Source organism: Bubalus kerabau, chromosome 1 (genome assembly GCF_029407905.1).
Source record: "Bubalus kerabau isolate K-KA32 ecotype Philippines breed swamp buffalo chromosome 1, PCC_UOA_SB_1v2, whole genome shotgun sequence".
NCBI classification, from domain to species: domain Eukaryota; kingdom Metazoa; phylum Chordata; class Mammalia; order Artiodactyla; family Bovidae; genus Bubalus; species Bubalus kerabau.
The window spans coordinates 145,788,125-145,815,028 of record NC_073624.1 but is presented as its reverse complement, the minus strand read 5'-3'; the positions used below and the strand labels follow the sequence as shown (position 1 = coordinate 145,815,028).

The following is a 26,904-nucleotide window of genomic DNA, read 5'->3' as shown; positions in this document are numbered from 1 at the left end:
GTTTGAAGTGTAGTGGCTTTTCATTGGCAGAGTCATGACAGTCTCTCATTGGCTGGGCTGTTGCCAGGCAAGGAGAATGTCTTTCTTCTTCCTACCGGGCTTCCCTGGTGGCTCAGTGGAAAAGAATCCACCTGCCAATGCAAGAGATGTGGGTTTAATCCCCGGGTCCGGGAGATCCCCTGGAGAAGGAAATGGCAACCCATTCCAGTATTCTTGCCTGAGAAATGCCTGACAGCCTACAGTCCACGGGGTCACAAAGTCAGACACGAATTAGGGACTAAATAACAAACAACCTGCTGGGTAGTAAAATAGGAACTTTCTTCCTTTCAGAAATGCAAAGGTATGTCTCTTCCTGTTGAGTCTACAATTGATGTCAAGAGATAGGATGTGAGAACTGCCCCTTCTGGACTCCCAAATCCACTTTAAAGAAAGCTTCTGTTTATTAATTTTCACATTTCCCTATTCTTGTGACCCACGATACCTCCTACACTGTGTTTGGCTAGAGATACAGACCATAGTGCCCCTTTACTTCTTTATTTTTCTTTCACTCTTCCTTGTGTGTTTTTCTTGATACTAGAAATTCAAGTGGTTAATGAATGATCTTGAGCAATAGATAAGATGAGTATTTCTAAAAGAAGAAAATTCAAACCATTCAAAACTCAAAAACAGCAAGAGAGTAGATAAAAATGGAAAGCAATACAGAAGCTTAACCAATATAACACACACACACACACATACACACACACACACACACACACACACACACACACACCTGACTCACACATTAAAAGGAAAGAGAGAACAGAAAGGCTAAAATGTAAAAGCCGGAATATGCCAAAAGTGTTATCATTACAACTAGAGCTCTCAAGCACTGTTGATAGAAATAAAATGTAATTCAACCACTTTGAAAACTGTCAGTGTCTACTAATATGGTACAAAAATATATTCTATGGTTCAGAAATTATACTGATAGGTATAGTCCCTGAAATATGTATGTAAATTCCCTGAAAATATGTATACATATCCCAGTACCAAAAGATGTACAGTATGTTCATAGCATCACTATGTATAAAAGTCTCAAATTGGAAATTATCTGAATGACCATTACTTGTAGAATGGGTAAATAAATATGTGATATAGTTGTACAATGGAATACTATATAGTATTAAGACAAAATTAACCTACATACAACAATGTGAGTTAAATCTCGTAGCCTCAATGCCAAGTGAAACTTGATATAAAACAATATATACAGTATGATTCCATCTGAATGAACCTAAATGGGCAAAAATAATGTACTCTCTTAGACCTTTCCAGTCTCTTAGTGTAGTAATTATCCATTGTAAAAGAAATTGCCCCAAAATTTAGCAGCTTAAAACAACAAATACTATCTTTCACATTTTCTGAGAATTAGGAATCCAGAAGTGGCTTAGCTGTGTAATTCTGCCCTAGTCTCATGACACTGCAGTCAAGATGTCATTTGAAGCTGCAGTTATTTTGAAGGTTTGAGTGAAACTTAGAGGATCCACCTCTAAGCTCATCCACCTCTAAGATATACAGAAACAACTAACAAAAATTTTTAAGAGACAATGTGTTAATTCAATTAAATTAATGTGGTACATAATGAGCAATGGACATCACAGAACATTACTTGGTACAGGTGCAACTTTAAAGACTTAAATAGTCTTTAAATAGTTACATTCCTTTAGCCAATTAACATGATGTTAACACAGTTGAAAAGGATATGAGAAAAAGTGTGACAGAGCTAAATTTCACATTAAGTAGTCATGACTAATTCCTAAAACATCTAAATAAATGAATATCATTTATTAACATTAATGTATTATTGAGAAAAGTCAAGACTAACATCTAGGGAAAACAGCTAAGTCCTTTCATTGCTGGCGATACCCAAAGCTGGACATTCAGGCTAATTAAGTGATCCAGAATTTCATAGAGAAAAGATCTCTGCCAAAGGGGAGAAAAAGTATCAGCATCATGAAGCCATGACAACAGTCTTTCTCTTTGCTATTTCATTTTTTAGTTGTTTTGTTGTTGTTTTTGTTTTTTTAGCCAATCCACATGTTTGAAACGTAGATGTGGAGTCAACAGTGAAGTCAGTTAAATTTCTTGTTAACTGTGTGATGTGACATAAAGCACTCACTCTGATCCTTGATTCTCTCATTTGAAGAAAAGCAAAATTCTCACTGGTTATTGATTTTTAAGATATGTCATGTGTGAGGGACAAAGAGCCTTGATAATCAATGTTTGTTCTACAAATTTTAAAAATTAAGAGTATGTGATATTTATAGAAGTTATGCATATGCTTAACTGCACTTTCTGTTATTATTCATTTCTTCCCACTTACTTAGCATAATGTAAAGAAATGATGACTTAGCATTATGTGAATTCTCAAAGCCAAATTCCTCTATCATTGGTAATGTTCAAAGATAATAGTATAATTAGAAATATTTTAATCTGCATTTTATTAATGATAGAAAACATAATTTAGTGACATCATTTGAGATGATTAGCTATAATGAGTTCAAATTTTTTTTTCTGACCTACTTAATCTAATAATTATGTGCCCTTGCCTGCTTTCAAAAGCACATAATAAATTTAGCAAGAATTGAGAAAGGATAAAATATTCTTGAGTTACTACCAGAGAGAGACTCAAGGTCTGGGAGAAATTGGGTCTATTGCCAGAAAATTAACATTAATTTTCCCAGGAACACTGAAATTAAGAAGCCCAAAGTATTTTACTTATCAAAAGGAGGCAGTGCAGCTTTGGGGTTCAGAGAGCAAGCTCTGAAGTCTCAATTATCAGCTGTTTGACCTCAGTTTCCTCATCAGTCAAATCAAGATAGCATTATAAAGGCTTCCCTGGTCGCTCAGACGGTAAAGAATCTGCCTGCAATCCGGGACACCTGAGTTTGATCCCTGGGTCGGGAAGATCCCCTGGAGAAGGGAATGGCATCCCATTTTAGTATTCTTGACTGGAAAATCCCACAGACAGAGGAGCCTGGCAGGCTAAAGTTCATGGCATCGCAAAGTCAGATAGTTCCTGCCTTAGAGAGCTGCTGTGAGGATTAAATGAAACAATGCATATACAATGCTTAATACAGTGTCAAGATGAGTAAGCACTCAATGGATATGATTATTCTGTATATTCTGAATAAAGTTGGTAGAGAAAGTACAGACTTCTAATGAGTTCAGGGCTGGCTTTGAATCTGGCACTATAAAATAGACAAGGTAGTTTTAAGTTTGAAGCTGACAAGATATTGACCCAAAGGCCACTTTTGTTTAACAAATCTACACTCCAAAGTTCAGAACAGTTGATTCTACCTGGCATTTCAATTGATTAGAGTGAATTTGTTTAAGGTGTCCCTCTCTTTGATCGATGATTGTATAACACAATGGTATATTATGTATAGACCTTGTTCTCCTGAAACTTAGGTAGATTATGGATTTGAGATAGCTTTGTCAATTTGCTTTTCCTTTTAAATTACCATTAACTGGCTACTTAATTATACTCACTTTGTATTTTCTTGAAAGCATTAAAAAATTTCACTTCAACTCTGATCCAAGCAACCATATGTCCATAGTATGAATAAAGCACACCCACAGCTGATGTTTAAACTAATGAAATGAGGAATGTATTATATATCAGCTTTGAATAGTTCATTTATGCTGTTAGAGTGAAAAAAAGTAGTAGTTTCCATCTGTACTTCAGAAATTAAACATTTGCTTCTCAAAGATTTCATTTTAATTGAAACTAATATTAGTTTATTAGTAAGAGGCCTCTAGAAGAGTTAAAATGAAATCATGTTGCAATAATAAATATGTTGTATCTTCCTTAAAGTAAGTTAAATCTTTTTCATATTATTTCACATGGCAGTGAAAACTAGACCTTTACATAATTTTATGCTTCTCTCTCTCTCTCTCTTTTTTTGGCCAAGATCTCCATAGGAAGATGATGAGAGCAGTTTCAAATTGTAGAGAGATTAGTAACAGATGGAAGATATGGATAAAGTTAAATTTTTATTGTATGGCACAGTTTTTTGCTTGATGAGAAAAACATTTTTTTAGTAGGGAAGACTTTGAAGAGGGTTTTGTCAGTGATAAAACACCACAAGTTTTGGTACGACATCTCTTTGCATTTAGCTATGTCTTTAGGGTTAATATTATTTTTGTTCAGTTGCTGAGTCATTTCTGACTCTTTGTGACCCCATGGACTACAGCACACCAGGCTTCCCTGGCCTTCACTATCTCTCAGATTTAGCTCAAACTCATATCCATTGATTCAGTGATGAGAATATCAAAGTGATTAGGAGCTTTATCATTTTCTTTGGAGTGATCGTTTTGGTTGGGGGTGGGGGTGGTTGCTGTTCACTCCAGCACCTGGAAATGTGAAATAACTGGACACATTTTCTTCAGAGTTTCTTCTTCTCTCAAAACTATAAAAAGTAAAGATTAACTCATTAAATAGGCTGACTGTTCTCATAAGCCCACATAATTATATTTTTGGAGATTACCAAGTATGAACAAAACCCAAATTATACAAGCTGAACATGTTGCATTGTACTTACATTTTTGTCTGACTTGTATATATTCACTCATTAACTCATGTGATAACTTAATTCATTTAATTATTTATCTATTATGAGCCAGACTACACACTTGGGAGAAAGTTTCCAGGAACCAGTGAAGAGTTTTTAATATTGTAGTGACATGACTTACTAATAAAACAACTTATTGAGAATCTATTTTGTGACAAACACTGGTGTACTTATTACTGAGTTGTTTTGTCAAAATATTGTGTCAGTACTTACGATGAGTCTGAAGAGTGAGAGCTTAAGCAGAAGGGTTATGGGGAGCACTCGAGCAGGAGATATAATGATGGTTAGAGGCAGTGGAGCTATACAGGCAATGGCTTTACAATATATTTATATGGTTAGAGGAGACTACACTTGGTAGACATTTGGATATAGAGGGTAAAACGACTGTGAGGCAAAGAAGACAGCGGGGTATTTTTCATGGATGACCAGGCACCAAAATAGAAAACAGTGGAAGAAAATTAGGCTTTCCAGGTATTTTGGTTTCAACAGATGGATTTGAGGTGCAAAATTCAGGTAGAATTTTGCAATGGGCAGTTGAATCTATAGTTCTGGAATTCAGGGAGAAGGCCCAGATTAGAAATATATTGATACCTTGGGAGTCACATTGAAATTAGTGAGACTTTGGTTCAGGGCTATTTCTCCTAGGCAAAATGTGTGAATTAGCTTTCTTCTTGCCTGTGCTATTCTGTTCACTGAAAATGAGAAAACCATTGAATGAAATTTCACTATAGAACACTATAGCTGGTAAAGAATCCACTGGAGAATAGTATTATCCATTAGAAGTTTTTCTGATGATAGAAGCATTCCATATTGCCACTCTCAAAACAGAATTCAGAAGCCTTCGACAGTGTAGATTACAACAAATAGTGGGAAATTCTTCAAGAGATGGGAATACCAGACCGCGTTACCTGCCTCCTGAAAAATCTGTATGCAGATAAAGAAGCAACAGTTAGAACTATACATGGAACAATGAACTGGTTCCAAATTGGGAAAGGAGTATGGCAAGGCTGTATTTTGTCATCCTGCCTATTATGCAGAGTACATAATGCAAACTGCCAAGCTGGTTGAAACACAGCTGGAATCAAGATTGCCAGGAGAAATATCATTAACCTGAGATATGAAGATGACACCACCCTTATGGAAGAAAGCTGAAGGAACTAAAGAGAATGTTGATGAAAGTGAAACAGGAGAGTGAAAAAGATGGCTTAAAACTCAACATTCAACAAACTAAGATCATGGCATCTGGTCCCATCACTTCATGGCAAATAGATGGGTAAACAATGCAAACAGTGACAAACTGAATTTTGGGGGGCTCCAAAATCACTGCAGATGGTGACTGCAGCCTTGAAATTAAGACATTTACTCCTTGGAAGAAAAGCTATGACAGCATATTAAAAAGCAGAGACATTACTTTGCCAACAAAGGTCTGTCTAGTCAAAGCTATGTTTTTTTTCTGTAGTCATGTATGGGTGTGAGAGTTGGACCGTAAAGAAAGTTGAGCACCAAAAAACAGATGCTTTTGAATTGTGGTGTTGGAGGAGATTCTTGAGAGTCCCTTGGACTGCAAGGAGATCCAACCAGTCCATCCTAAAGGAAATCAGTCCTGAATATTCATTGAAAGGACTGGTACTGAAGCTGAAACTCCAATACTTTGGCCATCTGATGTGAAGAGCTGACTCATTAGAAAAGACCCTGATGCTGGGAAAGATTGAGAGCAGGAGGAGAAGGGGACAACAGAGGATGAAATGGTTTGATGGCATCACCGACTCAATGGACATGACTTTGAGGAAGCTCCAGGAGTTGATGATGGACAGGGAAGCCTGGCATGCTGCAGTCCATGTGGTCTCAGATTTGGACACAGCTGAGTGACTCAACTGATTATGTCTATAGAGCACCTGAGCTGTGGTATATGTGATCGAGGAAATAAATTTTAAAACTAAGTTTAATGAATTTAATGTTTAATAGCTATATTTTGCCATATGCATCCAGGTGTCCCCCCACTCACCTCCTTTTTTTGTTTGTTTTTGGCCATGCTGCATAACTGCATGGCTTGCTGAACCTGACTAAGGATTGATCCCAGACCCTCAGCAGTGAAATAGGAGAGTCCTAACCACTAGACTGCTAGGGAATTCCCAACTAGAAGCCTCTTTTTATTGGATTGGCCTCCCTGGTGGCTCAGCTGGTAAAGAATCCACTTGCAATGCAGAAGACCTGTATTCAATCCCTGGGTTGGGAAGATGGCCGGGAGAAGGAAACAGCTACCCACTCCAGTGTTGTGGCCTGGAGAATTCCATGGACTGTATAGTTCATGGGGTCACAAATAGTTGGGTACGATTGAGAGGCTTTCTTTTTCACTTTTCACACCTAGAGAATGGACAGAGAAGAAAAGCAGAATGGATACCCCTGGTGGGTATAGTAACTAAGAATTAGGCTACAGATGATACATTTTAGTAGGTGGAGGCAAGAAGGTACTAAATAAAATATGCCTTGTACTCATGCTCAGTTGTGTCCAACTCTTTGCAACCCACTGGACTGTAGCCTCCAGGCTCATCTGCACATGGGATTTTTCAGGCAGGAACACTGGAATGGGTTGCCATTTACAGGGGATCTTCCCAATTGAAGTACTGAATCTGCATCTCCTGTGTTGCAGGCAGATTCTTTACCACTGAGCCATTGGGGAAGCCCCAAAATATGACTACCCATGTATATTACCAACATTCCCCCATATCAAGAACATGGAAGGTAGAATTGCAAGAGATGGTATGCCATACATGAAGATAGGGATTTGAAAGTAGGAAAAATAAAAATAATATTTATTAATATTTTTGTATTGGAGAAAGCATTTATATCTTCCAGGTTTAGAATTATGACTCTAAAAATTAGTCTGCCTTTATCCTGCCGCTTCACATGGGGCAGAAACTTCCTCCATATGATATGGTCTAGTAATTAGAGTTTAAATTATGCATTCTGACAGAGTTGAAAACTCAGTTCTGTATTATATTACCATAATTACTCTGTGAAACATTCTTTGTCATTCAACTTAAGTATTAGCCAGAGATCAAATCGCCAACATCCTCTGGGTCATCAAAAAATTGAGAGTTCCAGAAAAACATCTATTTCTGCTTTATTGACTATGCCAAAGCCTCTGACTGTGTGGATCACAATAAACTGTGGACAATTCTGAAAGAGATGGGAATATCAGACCGCCTGACCTGTGTCTTGAGAAACCTGTATGCAGGTCAGGAAGCAACAGTTAGAACTGGACATGGAACAACAGACTGGTTCCAAATAGGAAAAGGAGTACACCAAGGCTGTATATTGTCACCCTGCTTATTTAACTTATATGCAGAGTACATCATGAGAAACACTGGGCTGGAAGAAGCACAAGCTGGAATCAAGATTGCTGGGAGAAATATCAATAACCTCAGATATGCAGATGACACCACCCTTATGGCAGAAAGTGAAGAAGAACTAAAGAGCCTCTTGATGAAAGTGAAAGAGGACAGTGAAAAAGTTGGCTTAAAGCTCAACATGCAGAAAACTAAGATCATGGCATCCGGTCCCATCATTTCATGGCAAATAGATGGGGAAACAGTGGAAACAGTGGCTGACCTTATTTTGGGGGGCTCCAAAATAACTGTAGATGGTGATTGCAGCCATGAAATTAAAAGATACTTACTCCTTGGAAGGAAAGTTATGACCAACCTAGACAGCATATTCAAAAGCAGAGACATTACTTTGCCACCAAAGGTCCATGTAGCCAAGGCTATGGTTTTTTCCAGTAGTCATGTATGGATGTGAGAGTTGGACTATAAAGAAAGCTGAGTGCCAGAGAATTGATGCTTTTGAACTGTGGTGTTGGAGAAGACTCTTGAGAGTCCCTTGGACTGCAAGGAGATCCAATCAGTCCATCCTAAAGGAGATCAGTCCTGGGTGTTCATTGGAAGGACTGATGTTGAAGCTGAAACTCCAATACTTTGTCCACTTGATGTGAAGAGCTGACTCATGTGAAAAGACCCTGATGCTGGGAGCAAATATGGAGAAATGTATTTAATTGAGACTATTTGATGTTGCTAGTTATAAAGAACCTGCCTGCCGATCTAAGAGACATGGGTTCCATTCTCGGGTCAGGAAGATCCGCTGGAGGAGGAAATGGCAACTCACTCCAGTATTCTTGCCTGGAGAATCCCATCGACAGAGAAGCCTGGTGGGATATAGTCCATAGGTTTGCAGTGTCAGAGTCAACTGAAGTGACTTAGCTTGCGTGCATTTTGAAATCTTAGCTTCCCTGATAGCTAAGACAGTAATGAATCTGCCTGCACAGGAGACCTGGGTTCAGTTCCTGGGTCAGAAAGATTCCCTGGAGAAGGAAATGTCAACCCACTCCAGTATTCTTGCCTGGAGCATTCCATGGCAGAGGAGCCTTATGGGCTACGGTCCATGGGGTCACAAAGAGTCAGACATGACAGAGGACTAACACAGTTTGAAACCCTAATTAAAAAAGAACATTCTATGGATTGGCCTTACTGATTGATATATCCTTACATTCATTCAATGTTCTTATTTTAGATAGAAATGTTTTATGTATAAGATCACTAATTTCTTTTCATTAATCTTTTTGATAAGGGGGAAATATTTTATCAAAAGAAAGTTTAAAGTATTTTTATTATTTCTATGAGATAGAATTAGTAGGTTTATGTAATTTTCTTCTATTTTGCAACTCAATTTTTTTAAAGTATCTTTCTATGATTTCAACTGTTATTCACACCAATTCTTTTTTGTAATTTCTTTAGGCTTACAATGGATAGGACAAAAAATGATAATATGGTTCCAGACTTAGTAAGACAAATGCTATAAAGGAGAAATATAACTTTTAAAAATATTTTCATTAAGATGTCTTTCTTGTCTTTGATTCTCTTTACATTTCAGAGTTTCAAGATTATACTGCCAAAATGTTTTGTCTTCATACATTTAAAAAAATAATTGAAAGTTTATTAATCAAATATGTGTTTAACAATATGATTGTCCTTTTCCCAGTAATCTGAAAATACAAATAGGACAATTTTCTCTTTCTTATTCATTTTAACAGCAATTCCTGAATTTGTAACACAAGTCAATGTTGCCTTGGAAGCCTTAAGTAAAAACTCTTTGGATGTGTTTGATGATAGTCAATTCGTGGACATCTCAAAGAAGATCTATGATACAATTCATGATATCAGATGTTCAGTCATGATGATTAGGGTAAGTCTGCTTTACCTTCCATTGAAATATTGTAGCATTCTTCACCATCTGGGATCCCTGGAATGATTGCAAGAAGTGTTTTATTTCTGTGCCATAATGTCAATGCTGAAATCCATTAGAACTTTAGAAATTCATATGTATCCCCAAAGTCAGATCTACTGTCACGAACAATGCTTTTACTTATGTATATGGTTATAACTTATGCAAATGAGCACATTTAACTGCCACATGTGCAGAAATGATAGAATTCATTGTGTACAGGGTTTGCTAAAGTGTCACATAGCATGATCAGAAGCCAAAGAACAATACATAAAGTAATTTCTTTCTTTCCTTGAATAGAAGGAGAGGATCTTTCTAATCACTATATTGAAATGTATAGGAAAGTATATTTAAAACAGGGAATTTCTGTGTCTGCATCCTCTCATGCTAGAACATAGAATCAGTGTTCTGTAAGAAATCTCACTTGGAGCTGCCAGGAACAACAAATGTTTGAGTGTTGTCTGTTTGGGAGAATATATACCATCTTCCCAAATGTGATAGTGAGTCATTTGTTGTGAGCACACTGAATATACGGAAATCAGCAGTATTTGTTCTTCCTTAAAATGTTAATTAGAGGTTATCTCTGTGTGTGTGTGTGCACACACGCATGTTTAATTTTTATTTGGCTGTCCTGGGTCTTAGTTGTGGCATGTGAACTCGTAGTTGAGGCATGTGAACTCTTAACTGGGGCATGTAAAGTTCTAGTTCCCTGACCAGGGAGCGAACCTGGGCCCCCTGCATTTGGAGTGCTGAGTCTTAGCCACTGGCCCACCAGGGAAGTCTCTCTCTCTCTCTCTTTTTTTTTTTTTTTAAATTAATACTATTAAAAACAGCAATGACAATAAAAACAGCACAAGTAAAGATATGGAGAGAGATTATTTTGGGATTGGTTCACCTGGAGGCAGAGTCAAGTATTTGTATTATCATTAGTCTATTTCAGAAAAAAATGAGACAGAGAAGCAATAAGCTGTAATTATGAGTCACTGCAGGCAACTGGTGACTGAACCTGGAGAGCTCTAGCAGAGTCCTGTGGAACACATCTCAGAATTATCTTACCTTTGGGGAATAAAATCCAATTTATTTACCTATTCACACTTGGTTAAAGGCCACCTCTCCTCAGAGGCATTACTAGAGCCTCCTACTGCGCCAATCAAGCTCTTGTGGCCAAAAAAAGCCACTCTCAGGCAGGGTCTGGGTAAGATGAGTTGGTAGAAGTGGTGAGTGCAATTTGTAAGCATGAGTAGAGTTCGATTTGATGCCTCTGGCCTTAACTGTTAGTATGGCTATGAGATGGAACTGCATGTGCTGAGGAGATATGGGTGGACGTCCATAGTATCTGACAGGTCTGATTGTCATGGTCAGGTTACGTGGAGGAGTCTATAGAAATGGAGACAGTAGAGGACCTTGTAGGGAAAGGGGCCAAGAAAAATCAAGGTGCATGCTAGGCCAGATGGACATTTATGGAACAAACAAAGACAAAAGTCTAGAGGTGTCAAAACATAGGATCTAGCCCTTAAGATCTTGGGAAAACCTTAAAGCAAGCCAGATGTACATATAAGAGAAACCTCAGAATATATATTTATGAACAAAAATTGCCTGCAATGCAGGAGACCCAGGTTTGATCCCTTGGTCAGGAAGATCTCTGGGAAGAGGGAATGGCAACCCATTCCAGTACTCTTGCCTAGAGAATCCCATTGACAGAGGAGCCTGGCAGGCTACAGTCTGCAGGGTCGCAAAGAGTCAGACACGGCTGAAGTGACTAAGCAACAGCACCAGCAATAGCAGTACTGTATTAGTAGTATATCTGAACTGCAAAGTACTTTGGCCAAATGTTTTCTTCTAACAAAGATTTTTGTGCTTTATCTGTGTGAACTAGTGGGGTAGTATTAATTCTGAGCTGGGAGGATAGGTGGAACCAGGAAGAAACATACTTCATACGGAAAGTATGACGAAGATCCATGAACTTCAGAAGATAGCTTTACAAGGGTGAAACCTTGACATTTCCAGTATCCCTGGATGGGTATTTGTGAAGTGAAGATAAACCAGTGAAATAGCCTAGGTGAACCAGGGCAGGGAATGCATTCTTTTTGTTTTTTGTTTGTTTGTTTCTTTTTTTTTTTACTGCAAAAGCTATTTAGGGATAAAAGTCTTACAACCTCTCCCACTTGGATATTCTAGTATTTAAAATTTTTCTCATTATCAAAATGGCTTACTTATAGCAAATTAAATTATCTGACCGTATTTTTATATATCCCTCATACCTGGCAGTCCTCTTTAAGGCAGAACAATTTATTATAATTATTAATAGCCTTTGAGCACAGTAATTTGTCCATATAGTCATCTCTTTTTCAAGGTAAATATTTCAACTTTTTCTCATAGGAATACTTTAGTATTTTGTGTTCTTCACTAGTCCTTATTTACCTTTTCAATAAACTTTTCAAGTGAGACTATCAAAAGGCATACTCTATTTAGAGCCTGTCCAATGTCAAATAAAGTAGCTTCATACATTACTGCTATTAATATAGCCAACTACTGTTAACCTATTACTACCTTCTTAAACACCATGATTATTGGATAGACGATATTTTTTTTAATACTGTCATTGCCTGTATATCCCTTCTCCATTTCAATATGATGTGTTTGTTCTTTGCCTCATATCCTAATGCTAATAAACTTCATCATATTTCTGAATGATTCTTCATGTAATTTATCAGTTTGCTTTTAACTTTGGTTGGTGACCATACCTAAATTAGTTAGAAATATGAGACTATAATCTGAGTTCCTTCATCTAGATTATTAATAAAAATATTAAACCATATTGGCCCTTAATCCCTGTCAAATTGCTCCAATTAAGGGCATTAGTGCTAAGATCCCTTAGAATCTGATGTTCCAGTCATTGAGAACATACTGGTAAGTGTATGCTTTGAAATTTTTGTTTTTTTGAATGTTGAGGTAAAGATACTCTTTCTTCAAACACACTTCAAAGCTTAAATAAATAAATAAAAGAGAGAATGCAGAGCTCCTGTATTTAAACCTTTCAGGATGGTCTAGAGGCCCATCGTTTCTATCTTGCCCCTGCCCCTCCCTTTCTGCACCTTCTCTTCTGGACAGACTCTAAAGGCACCTGGATGCACTTCTGCAAGGATTCTTAACCCATAAACCTTTGTACTTAACTGCTAATTGGAATATAGGCTGAAAATAGAAGTTTAACTCAGATGTAATTAATGAAAATCTCCGCCCCCACTTTGAGGACTGTCCCTTTATCATAGAAGATGATAAAATTGGTCTGGAATATTCTCTTTAAAAGGTCAGGTGAAATGCTGACCAATATCTTGACCTCAGAACTGAAAAACATTTGATGCTTTATTCAGAGTATCTAAAGAGTGTCAACATGAAGGCAATACAGGTATAATTATTCATGTTCAGGGAGGGCTAGGCTATGTTCTTGAGAATGTGTGTGAGTGTTACAAAATCCAATCTTAGACCTGAATTTTCAAGAGTGTTCTTTGGTGCTCTTAAGATGATAAAATGCTAACTTAAGATCAGAGCCTGGTATTTTATAGTTTTACAGATATGATTATACCTGCCTTTACTATTCAGAGAAGGCAATGGCACCCCACTCCAGTACTCTTGCCTGGAAAATCCCATGGGCGGAGGAGCCTGGTAGGCTTCATTCCATGGGGTCGCAAAGAGTCGGACATGACTGAGCGACTTCACTTTCACTTTTCACTTTCATGCACTGGCGAAGGAAATGGCAACCACTCCAGTATTCTTGCCTGGAGAATCTCAGGGATGGGGGAGCCTAGTGGGCTGCCGTCTATGGGGTCGCAGAGTCGGACACAAGTGAAGCGACTTAGCAGCAGCATCAGCCTTTACTATTTATTTTGATGAATAACTATGTTTACCATTATTTAGGTTATTTTAAAAATTTCTCAATCAAATACTGTGACATTTACTTTCTTCTCTGGATTCAGTGTGTGGACAGTTGAGGTCATAGAATCTTGTCCTTAACCTTGGAGAGTAGGGAGTATTATTTTTTCTATTGTTATTATTTTTTTTATTTGTTGGTGGTTTAATGTGCATGCTAAGCTGCTTCAGTCGTGTCAGACTCTGTGCGACTCTATGGACTGTAGCCCTCCAGGCTCCTCTCTCCATGGGATTCTCTAGGCAAGAATACTGGAGTGAATTGCCATGGCCTCCTTCAGGGGATCTTCCTGACCCTAGGATCAAATCCACTTCTCTAACATCTCCTGCATTGGCGGGCAGGTTCTTTACCACTAGCACCACCTGGGAAGCCCTGTTGGTGTTTAATATATATGTGTAAATTTTACAGTGATTAAGAGCTATGTGGTCTGGTCACTCAAGATGGTTGTTCTCTTGCTCTCTGTACATCCCCTTGCCAGACTAGTGTCTGCTTCACCTAAATCTTAAGCATGTGACTGACCTTCCTATATACTTGCCCCAGGCCCCAGCTGGTGATTGTTCTTATCAAAGCGTGGTAAGGGGCGTGCCTCTCTGCTAGTTTCCCTGGAAACTGATGAGCCCACCTGACATCAATTCCCTAATAACTGGTAATCTCCCCTTTCCCCTGGCGTGAAGACTGCTGCCATGTCCTGCCGGCTTTCTGCTGCACAGGATGGGGCATCACTCCAGGACCTGACCTCAGGTGGGTAAGCTCCCAGGTAAACCATTGATGTCTCTCTAACTGACTCTGGCCTCTTTCTTTGTCCTTGAACCTGGGCAAGCACGGGACTTGTAGACATAGGGTGAAGCCCTACAAGAGTTCTTACAATGGTTAAGACTATGACAAGTAACACATTTCAGTATGCCTCAGATTGCTGCTACTGCTAAGTCACTTCAGTCGTGTCCGACTCTGTGCGACCCCATAGACGGCAGCCCACCAGGCTCCCCTGTCCCTGGGATTCTCCAGGCAAGAACACTGGAGTGGGTTGCCATTTCCTTTTCCAATATGTGAAAGTGAAGTCGCTCAGTCGTGTCTGACTGAGCGAGACCCCATGGACGGCAGCCTACCAGGCTCCTCCATCCATGGGATTTTCCAGGCAAGAGTACTGGAGTGGGGTACCATTGCCTTCTCTGATGCCTCAGATTACTCCTTTGTAAAATAAACTTGGGTACTATACCTACTTCAAAGGATTATTATGCTGACAAAATGAGTTATGATAGAAATGGAATGCTTTAGTAAATAGTAATCTCTTTTAAGAAGGTTTCTATTACTATTAATACTGATCTCAGGTGGCCTTGGCCTGTGGCAGCTTGAATCAGGATTTTGGTTCCTGGCCAGAGATTGAGGTCAGGCAGTTCCAGGGAGAGTGCTGAATCCTAACCACTGGGCCACCATAGATATTGGCAAGGTCCTGGCCTGTGAACTGTGTAGAAATGAACTTCTACATAGAGACGGAAAGTAGTGAAACCACTAGGAAGAAAAATAGTACCATACATGTGGATAGACACTCGGGCAGGCTCAGCGAGAGTCATGCCCTCCTACTAGTTTGAATCATGTTTATGGGGCATTTATTCTGAGTTTCCTTTACCCAGTCATCTTGCTTTGCCTGGTTCTGAGCCTGTATGTGGTTTATCTCCGGGTTCTCCCATGTGTATGTGCCAAGATAGATTCTAGCAAAGAGATCTATAGGTAGCAGCATCACTTATTATGAGGTGATATCCCTCCTCTTTTGACTTCCAAGGAGACTTTCTGTGCATATGTAGTCAAGGAGGTGTCCTTCGCTTTGAGAATGAGGAATATGTGGTCTTGTATCTCCCTCTTCAATCATCCTGCTTTTATGGAGTTTCTGGTACTATTCTGTCCACAAGGGAGAAACTATTCAGCATGGGACCCATCTAGCTCCTGCCTCAGTACTACTGATGCTGCATATTATTTTGTATATCTTGAAGAATGTTAGTTACAGAAGTTATAGAAATATGCTCATAGAGCAACATAAAGCTGAAACCTGAAAAGTAACTTGAAAGAGTGAAGTTCTAAACAAAAGAATTATGATTTTTTTCTCAAAATATTGTTTATAGGAGAGGATATTCATGTTTATTAACATTGAATACCTGAATTATGGATGATGTAATGCAAATTTTTCTTTTGAACACATATTACTTTAAACTAGCATTATAGATCTGCATATTATTTTTTAATATTTCTTTATTGGCTGTGCTAGGTCTTAGTTGCAGTTCAGGGGATCTTGGTTGTGGCATGCAGGCTTCTTAGTTGTGGCATAGAGTCTCTTAGTTGCAGCATGCAGAATCTAGTTGCCCGACCAAGGATCAAACTTGGGCCCCCTGCAATGAGAGCATGGCGTCTTAACCGCCACACCAAAAGGGAAGGCCTTGTGTTTTGTATTTTATTAACCTCTTGAAACATACAAGGAGGCTCGATGTATCATCTTTTTGGTAAAGGGTTTTAACTGTAAATAGAACAAAAAGGATGGCATAATTGAATTGTGAAAGACTAACATGGGTGGCCAGCAATGAAATACTCTCAAAGACAGGAAAAGATTCAGCAAAAATTCATACTTTAACAGGTATTCAGAATATAGACTCCCATATTTTTTGTGTGTGAATTTTCATGTGTGACTTACCAAAGTCAAATGGAAGGTATAGAGACATTTCCCATAGACAAATGTGAAGATTTTCAGGACCATCATAAATGTATTTTTTCTGTGTTAGTTTTCTAACTTTGTATTTCAGGGAAAAGCAACATACTTTGGATATCTCACTTGATGGAAATTATTTTTTGAATAAATAAAAATAAAACAGGTTTAAAATGCACATGTCCCAGTTTACACGGACCGTTTTACATAAATCATTTAAATGGATTCTAGAATTAACAGTTTAATATACAACTTAAGCTTATATAGCCAGAAAAGCCTTTTGTGTCTGATTCTATTGTACATATAGGAGTGGATACATTCATAGCTTTCACTAGAACCATATATAGTTTTTTTTAAATTTAAATTACTTACACTGTCATGATTTTGTTGAACTTCTTTCACTGTCTTCCATAACTTCTTCATTACCTCAGAATTTTTTTTTCTTTTTATGTCTCTGAACAGAGCTGCTATTTTTCTCTCTGAAATCTCACTCAGACTGCCAGAGAGAAAGACCATGATGGTGTCAGTTAGAAGCTAACCAGTATAAAAGCTTATCTTGTACAATTAGAACTCTGTGTAATTCAGTTTGGAAATGAAGTAATGAAAAGAATATTGTGTAAAATCGAGACATACATTCAAGTCCCTGTTTTATATTACCGCTTACATTGTTCCTTTGCATGATATCATTAGTTTATTCACTGTAGAGGGAAATGAAAGCATATCATTGAATTACTACTTCTATCTAGTAAAGTAGCTTTAAAGTTGTACTTAAAATGAAGGACAAAACATTGTTCCTTAAGATTAGCAACAAAGTGAGAATGTCCATGTTCCAAAACAGTGTAGCGTTATGGATGTTCTGGCCAGAAGAATAAATTAATAATGATAATAACATAAAATGCATACTGATTACAAAGGAAAAAGTGAAAATGTCCACATTAGTAAATTATATGATCAACTACACTGAAAATCCTAAAAAAATCAATTTACAACAAAATAACCCATTCTAGCAGAACAGATAAATAAGTTTAGCAAGATCACAGAATACAAATTTAATGTACCAATTTTATAATGCAAGGAAGAGGAAAATAAAGATAAGGGCAAAATTAATGAAATAAGAAATGTGCAATAAAGAAATAAAACGAAACCCAGAGAGTGTATTTCTATAAAGTAGCAACTAACAATTGGAAAATATACTTTTTAAAAGGACATTTCAGCATTAAAAATAGCAAAATAAATTTGATAAATAAAGATGTACAAGATCTAAACTTGGAAAATTGTAAGATATTGTTAAGAATAATTAAAATGATTTAAACATTTGAAGATTTATCATATGGTTGGACAGGGAGACTCAATATTATTAAGGTGTCAATTTTCCCTGAATTGATTTATAAATTTAATGGTACCTCAAACAAATTCTCAGCAAATCTTTATGAAGACTAATCCAAGGTGGTTACATGGATATACAAAATTGTCAAAACTCAAGAAATTGTACACTTAAAATATTATGTAACTTACATTGATAAAGTTAATTTTAAAAATTCATGTTTTACCCAGTAACTAGCACCTGATCCAACCAGTCCATTCTAAAGGAGATCAGTCCTGGGTGTTCATTGGAAGGACTGATGCTAAAGCTGAAACTCCAATACTTTGGCCACCTCATGTGAAGAGTTGACTCATTGGAAAAGACTCTGATCCTGGGAGGGATTGGGGGCAGGAGGAGAAGGGGATGACAGAGGATAAGATGGCTGGATGGCATCACCGGCTTGACGGATGTGAGTTTGAGTGAACTCTAGGAGTTGGTAATGGACAGGGAGGCCGGCGTGCTGTGATTCATGGGGTCCCAAAGAGTCGGACACGACTGAGCTACTGAACTGAACTAAACTGAGCACCTTACAAATACAAGCTACTAGTCCTATATTAATTAGGACTAGTTAATAAAGCCTGCATAGACTTCTGAAATTGCTGACATTTTGAATATTATAAAATTAACACCTTTCTATTTTATAACTGGCTGCTTGCCAAATATTTCTAGTATATGACTCCTCTGTTGTTGATTTTTATCCTTCAGGTTAGTGACTCATTATGTAGTATCTTAGATAAGGGGTTGACAAACTTATGATAAACTTGGGTCATATTTAGTCTACCATCTGTTTCATATGGCCTTTGTGAAGAATGATTTTAGTATTTTAAATGGTTGAAAAATTTGAAAAAAGATTTTCTGACATGGGAAAATTATATGAAATTCTAATTTTAAGAATACACACAGCCGTATATATCTATTGCTCTTAGTGTTACAATGACAAAAGAAACTGTATGGCTCACAAAGACGCAAACATTTACTATTTGGCTCATTACATAGTAAGTTTGAAAAGTGGAAGTGTTAGTTTGCTCAGTTCAGTTCAGTCGCTCAGTCGTGTCTGACTCTTTGCGACCCCATGAATCGCAGCACACCAGGCCTCCCTGTCCATCACCAGCTCCCGGAGTTCACTCAGACTCACGTCCATTGAGTCAGTGATGGCATCTCATCCCCCTGTCTTCCCCTTCTCCTCTTGCCTCCAATCCCTCCCAGCATCAGAGTCTTTTCCAATGAGTCAACTCTTCGCATGAGGTGGTCAAAGTATTGGAGTATCAGTCTCAGCATCAGTCCTTCCAATGAACACCCAGGACTGATCTCCTTTAGAATGTACTGGTTGGATCTTCTGGCAGTCCAAGGGACTCTCAAGAGTCTTCTCCAACACCACAGTTCAAAAGCATCAATTCTTCGGCCCTCAGTTTTCTTTACAGTTCAACTCTCACATCCATATATGACTACTGGAAAAACCATAACCTTGACTAGACGGACTTTTGTTGGCAAAGTAATGTCTCTGCTTTTCAATATGCTATCTAGGTTGGTCATAACTTTCCTTTGAAGGAGCAAGCATCTTTTGATTTCATGGCTGCAATCACCATCTGCAGTGATTTTGGAGCCCCAAAAAATAAAGTCTGACCCTGTTTCCACTGTTTCCCCATCTATTTCCCATGAAGTGATGGGACCAGATCCCATGATCTTAGTTTTCTGAACGTTGAGCTTTAAGCCAACTGTTTCACTCTCCACTTTCACTTTCATCAAGAGGCTTTTCAGTTCCTCTTCACTTTCTGCCATAAGGGTGGTGTCATCTGCATATCTGAGGTTATTGATATTTCTCCCAGCAATCTTGATTCCAGCTTGTGCTTCTTCCAGCCCAGCGTTTCTCATGATGTACTCTGCATGTAAGTTAAATAAGCAGGGTGACAATATACAGCCTTGACATACTCCTTTTCCTATTTGGAACCAGTCTGTTGTTCCATGTCCAGTTCTAACTGTTGCTTCCTGACCTGCATATAGGTTTCTCAAGTGGCAGATCAGGTGCTTGGTATTCCCATCTCTTTCAGAATTTTCCACAGTTGATTGTGATCCACACAATTAAAGGCTTTGGCATAGTTGCTCAGTTGTGTCCAATTCTTTATGACTCCATGGACTGTAGCACACGAGGCTCCTCTGTCCATGGATTATCCTGGCAAGTATACTGGAGTGGGTTGCCATGCCCTCCTCCAGGGGATCTTTCCGACCCAGGGATTGAACCCTCATCTCTTGCATCTTCTACATTGATAGGTGAATTCTTTACCACTGCACCACCTGGAAACCATGTATTTGTTAAATGAGTTTAAACAGGCAGTAAATTACTGTAAAGGTATGTCTTAGTTTCCTTAGGACAAATTTGAATTATCCCCCTTTTGACTCTCAAAAGTATCATATTTGGAGGATATAATGTTACATTTACTCTAGTTCCTAGGTCCTGATTGTGCTGCTTGAGGCCTGGTATTGCATAACTTTTACCCACCAGTCTTCATTCTATAGGACCTGGACATTAATAATCATAGTTCCTAATCAGGCCCGTTTTTCCAACCCCAGGAACACTTTCTATCCACAGGCCTAACTGCTAGCAAATGTTATCTTACACTCTTCATACTCTGTGGAGCCTTTGTTGACTGTGGAGAATCTGTTCCGGCACCATTTTGTATTTATTTAACATATAAGAAATGTACACGTTTTCATTTTTCACTGGAAAGCTAATTTCCTGAATTCATCTTAGTCACTCTACATTCTCATAGGGGTCTTGCCAGGGAATCACCAGTTAAAATACTTTGTCCTTTTTGGAAGTGATGTGGCTCCTTTATAGTGGCAGAACCAGTTTAAAGAAGCCAATTACCCGAGGACTTCCTAAAGGAACTTAATAAAAGATGTGTAACAGGGTAACCTTAGCTTTGTATGCAAATTTAAATCAAACACTACTGGGAAGAATTCTGTTGTGGGGTTCTCACTGTTTCCTCTGAAAACAAAGAGTTCAAGCTAAGGAAAAGCAGAACCACATGCTAGCACCCGTCAGCAAGAGATGAAACTGTATGCTCTCTGTGCACTTAATGGCCTTTGTTGTGTATGCACCATCTGAAGAGACTTTTTGACTAAGGGAACAGTGGTGAGCAGAGTAGGAAACAGTGTTCATTGAGAAACCTATTGGCTAAGATACAAAGCAGCACTAGTCAGTGATCTCCGTTGCTCCTGCTGGGAGAGAGATGTTCAGCCCGATGTCATTCTGAGAAGTGCTCTTTCACCAAAGGGTCAGAGCCGCTGGACTGGCAGGAGAGTCCCTGGTCCAAAAGGGCTTTGATGCGCACCAGCCTTGCACTCAGAGAATTATACACAAGTGCTATGTGGAGCCTCTGATTCAAAGTAGGTGAGTTGAAGGAGTCAAGCATCTCTCTTTGAAAATCTTTCAGAGGAAGTAGCTAGCACTCTAAATAGAAAAATAACATGGGGAGAATATTTTAGTTGTGGAATCTTAAGGATTGTTTGTTGTCATTTGTTTCTGAGAAGTTAATTATTATTTACATTTTCACAACTAAACTCCCATTTGTAATTAAATGAGTAAGTGTATTCAGTGTTAAATCTAATAATACATTGTTATTACTTTCTATTTTGTTTAATCCTAAAAACACTTATAGGGTGCTGATTGCTTACCTCAAGTGAAATGCTTGACTGCCTACATTTCAAAAGTAACTTTTGAAGGACTGAATAAAGCTTCTAGAGAAAAAGAAGTCTGAAAAATACAATTTATGAAGTGATGACTTTTAGGAAATAGACTTTGGCATAATTCATAGAAGGAGGGGTATTGAAAATTTTGTATTTCCAGTGTCTATAAAGTAAATGATGGAGTTTCAAAGGGAAAAACACTCTGGCGCGTAATAGCAAAGGTCAGGAAGTAAAGTAAAGCACTTGAGGTCCCACACTGATGAGGAAGCAACCGGACAAGATCCAGAGGCTTTGAGCACCTGGTTCAGGGCATTTCCTTCACCGCAGGAGATTGATGGGCCAGTTATAAACACAGGAATCCCAAGAATTGCTTTTGGGGAAAGTTGTTGAAGAACACTTAACCTACCTCTCTCTTCCCCATACCTTCAAATTCAGATATTAATACAGAGCCCTCCTAGCTGTTTCTCCCATTTGCCAGACATGCCTATACTTCTGGTGTCTTTCCACTTACCACTTTCTTTAACCACGTGTTTTCTACAAGAGTTGCACAGCAGACTTCTTCAGGTCTGAGGTATCATTACCTTACATAACATCCTGCCCAAACCCTGTACAGAATCATAAAGAAAATAGCATCTCCCACTTCAGCCAGCCTCTATCTTCTTACTCAAGTTTATGTTTATCATGACAAATGTCATATAAACTTATATGTTTATCTATTGTGTGAATGCACGTAGAAGGATGTAGACTATATAAAACAAGGAATTTTTAGAAATTTAAACTAAAATAAGATGTTAGACATTAAATGAAGTGATGGATTTGGTTGCCAAATTTGACATTTGTTTGAAATATCATCACTGGACCTCACAGAAACAGGGCAAGAGAAATGTTACTTTGTTTTGCAATATTTTATATTATAAAAAGTGATGGATAATAGGAAACTACCTTGAGAAATAGTTTCACAAAGAAATTTACTTGATCTTTAGTTTAATAATTTTGCAAGGATTTTTACTAAATATTGTATTCTGTGGCCACTAATGTGACCACAAATGCACATGCATGTCTGTGTCAATGTTATTTGTCTCAGTAGAGCTTTTGTAGAGTATATGTAGTTGTTTTAAAATGTCCTTTATATTACCTTGTGCCTGTGACCAGATTCCTTTTTAAAGATGATGACAATTGAGGAATAGTCCTGATGAGACTTTTTGATTGTGTGCATTTGCTATTAGGTTGTGGGAGAAAGAAAAGTCCTTGAGGATGGAGTTTGTGGAACTTCATGGAGTGTATTTTATGCACATTGTCTTCTATTATCAGTCCCTTGGTGCTATAGGCTTTGAAGAAAATCACAAAATTATCCACAAATTTAATGATTAAATTGTGTTTTGTACTGTATTATATTGCAGTGTTCAGAACAGAAATCAGAAATTTAATTAAAGTCATAAAATATGGAAAGATACCATAACAAAAATTATTTCTAACCCTAAGAAATGGCTGTAAAATACATTTTAATCAGTACATAGTGGCCTGTGTACTATAAAATGTAAAAAAATAAAACCAAGGACTTTTGCACATGCATCCTCTATTATCACTAAAATTAGTGGTTTGGGAATAAGTTCAGAGTACCTGTTCAACAAAAATTTACATCAACAGTGCATTTATAGATGACTAACCTCACAAATGAATTTTGCTGATTTAACTCTTAGAAGATAAGCTTACTTTAGGTTTTACTCATATCTTCAAGGAATTTCTCTTTTTTTGGAATATCTTTGTGACTCTGAGTGAATCAGGTCTTTAAGTTTTGGATTTGCATATGTAAAACAGGGAAAACAAATATACCTGCCTAGTAATAAGGTTGATCTGAGTTTAAATGGGATAATATATTCACAGCACTAAGCAACATATTCAACACATTGTCAAGTGCTCAAGAATCAGTGTTTGTATTGCAAATTAGTAATACAAATAAATTAAATTTGTTATGTCTATTAGAGTAACAATGCTACCTGCCATAACACAACTCCCAAATCTCAGTAGCTTATCTTAATGATGGTTTCTTTATCATTTATACATGGTCAAACACTAGCCAGTTTCCTTGATAGGTCTCTACTAGCTGATGACTCAGTGATTCACAATCCTCCAAACTTTTGATATTGCCATCTTTATAATTTGGCTTCCACTGTCACAGCAGAAATGGAAGAGACAGTAGATGATTAAACAGGAAGTTTGATGACTAGACTTCAATGAGGCATAAATCCCTTTGCATCCCACTGACCACCACTCAGTCAAAGGGAACTCAAATCAACTGCAAAGGAGCTGATAATGTCTTCTTCCCCTTTATGTCCAAGAAGAAGAAATGGGATTAGTGAACATCTGGCTATTCCTTTTCACACACTCTCTTCCAGTAGTTACTGCTGTGCAATGAATTATCCTAAAGTTACTGACATAAAACAACAATCAATGCATTATGCTCACAAATTCTGTAGGTCAGAAATTCACAAAGGGTTATTCACTCACATGTCTGATATCTGGACTGAGGACTAGAACACTAAGGAAAACTGCATTTAACCTCTCCCGAGGCTTGACTTTCTCATAATATGACAGCCTATGGATATTGGGCTTCTTAATGGAATTTCAGGAATCCAGGAATAAGTTTTACAGTTAATAAATCACATATAGTATTTTCTGTTTTAACCTAACCTCTGAAATCATGTACTGACTGTCACTTCTGCCATAATTTATTGCTTGCAAGCAAGTCAAAAGCCTCCCCAATTCAAGAAGAGGAAACATGAACCCCCAATTTTCAATGCACGGAATATAATTTAAATGTCAAAAGGAGCATGTAGGATGAGAAGTAATGGTGTGCCCTTCTTTGAAAAATGCAATATACCTTAATTATTAAAAATACTATCATTGTCATCATCATCATTTTTTTTTTTTGAGGGGTAGACTCTTTTTTTTTTTTAATTTTTTAAATTTTTTTAAAAATATTTATTTTATTTTTAAACCTGAAACACTGTATTAGTTTTGCCAAACATCAAAACGAATCTGCCACAGGTATACATGTGCTCCCCATCCTGAACCCTCCTCCCTCCTCCCTCCCCACACCATCCCTCTGGGTCATCCCAGTGCACCAGCCCCAAGCATCCAGTATTGTGCATTGAACCTGGACTGGCGACTCGTTTCATACATGATATTACACATTTCAATGCCATTCTCCCAAATCTTCCCACCCTCTCCCTCTCCCACAGAGTCCATAAGACTGTTCTATACATCAGTGTCTCTTTTGCTGTCTCGTACACAGGGTTATTGTTACCATCTTTCTAAATTCCATATATATGCGTTAGTATACTGTATTGGTGTTTTTCTTTCTGGCTTACTTCACTGTGTATAATAGGCTCCAGTTTCATCCACCTCATTAGAACTGATTCAAATGTGTTCTTTTTAATGGCTGAGTAGTACTCCATTGTGTATATGTACCACTGCTTTCTTATCCATTCATTTGCTGATGGACATCTAGGGTGCTTCCATGTCCTGGCTATTATAAACAGTGCTGCGATGAACATTGGGGTACACGTGTCTCTTTCCCTTCTGGTTTCCTCAGTGTGTATGCCCAGCAGTGGGATTGCTGGATCATAAGGCAGGTCTATTTCCAGTTTTTTAAGGAATCTCCACACTGTTCTCCATAGTGGCTGTACTAGTTTGCATTCCCACCAACAGTGTAAGAGGGTTCCTTTTTCTCCACACCCTCTCCAGCATTTATTGCTTGTAGACTTTTGGATCGCAGCCATTCTGACTGGTGTGAAATGGTATAACAACTAATCTAAAAAATATACAAGCAACTCCTACAGCTCAACTCCAGAAAAATAAATGACCCAATCAAAAAATGGGCCAAGGAACTAAATAGACATTTCTCCAAAGAAGACATACAGATGGCTAACAAACACGTGAAAAGATGCTCAACATCACTCATTATCAGAGAAATGCAAATCAAAACCACTATGAGATACCATTTCACATCATCATCTTTATTAATAATTTTCTATTGATTAACTTTGTGACCCCAAGTGTAGCTTAAATAGTCTTTTGCTTATTAAGTTGTAAACCAATGGAAATATGCTTAAATTATTGCAGGTGATCATAATTACAGAGTTTTGGGTGTTCTGATTAACCAAATATTCTAGTTAATTAGAAGTGTTTTGCATAGCCACATTTTAATGTCTTCTCTAAATGTGTCCTTTGCTTATTTAAGACTTTAAGTTATGCACAAACAGTTTTGATACCTTCTTTGGAAAAATTTCCTTTGAAATAAATATCTAGGAAGTACAAAACAGAATCAAAACCTTGAGAAGTATATGTAGAATATGAAATTATCATAAAGCTAAACAGCACGGAATGAGGAAGGTATCATATTAAGGAATATTTTTCTGTTTGTTATGTAGTCTCCTCAACCACTTGAAAAATATTTGAGTATCTTCTATCATGTAAACACTGCTAGGTTTTAAGAACACAAACAAGAGTGAGACATGATCCTTGTTCTCAAATAACTGGCATTCTCATGGAGTAAATGGATATGTAAGCAAATGATAGGAATTTATTGTGGTAAGTGCTATAATGGAATCATATGGAATCATTGTTGGAAAAACAGTTTGTACTGCCGCCATGGAGAAAATTATGCAAAGATGTAACTGTTTGGTGACAGTTGAGTCAGGCCTTGATGAATGAGCTGTGCAGTTGGAATTGTGGCTTAGGACTTTTGCAAGGATATAGAGGTAAAGGCATGTTTTGTTTTTTGTTTTTTTTTTTTTTTAATTTTATTTTATTTTTAAACTTTACATAATTGTATTAGTTTTGCCGAATATCAAACAAGCCAAGGTGCCTGAACCCCTCTTCATATAGGTGGAGAAAGACTGAAAAGTAACAGGATTCCAAATTCTTATTTTTATTCCAGATTCTTATATTTTTCATTTCATGCCAAAAAGACCTGGCCTTACTAAATGGTAAAAGGAACAAAATCACTGGATTCAGCACAGAGTATTCAAGATTCTTTCCACGGGATTTGGGTTGAGGAGTAATGCTCCCATCCACCACAGTCACTCACCTCAAGCTGTCTAGTATTTGAAAATTGAGTTTCTTTTAGTAAGACAATAAAGAGGAATTAGTAACTGTGCTGGTGTTGTTGTTGTTGTTGTTTAGTCTCTAAGTAGCGTCTGACTTTTGTGATAGCCTGGATTGTAGACTACCAGGCTCCTCTGTCCTTGGGATTTCTCAGGCAAGGGTACTGGAGTGGATTGTCATTTCCTTCCCCAGGGGATCTTCCTGACCCAGGGATCAAACCTATGTTTCCTGT

The 26,904-nt window shown here is 37.7% G+C and overlaps 1 protein-coding gene across 19 annotated transcripts in view; it reads left to right on the top strand.

Annotated features, from left to right (window-relative positions):
- CTNNA3 (catenin alpha 3) overlaps positions 1 to 26,904 on the top strand; it is a 1,911,430-nt gene that overhangs the window by 1,518,578 nt on the left and 365,948 nt on the right. For all 19 annotated transcript variants that reach the window (XM_055590589.1, XM_055590598.1, XM_055590586.1 and 16 more), the window contains one exon: positions 9,706 to 9,857. In XM_055590589.1, the coding sequence (XP_055446564.1) occupies positions 9,706 to 9,857 (152 nt within the window). The remainder of the gene's footprint in view (positions 1 to 9,705; positions 9,858 to 26,904) is intronic.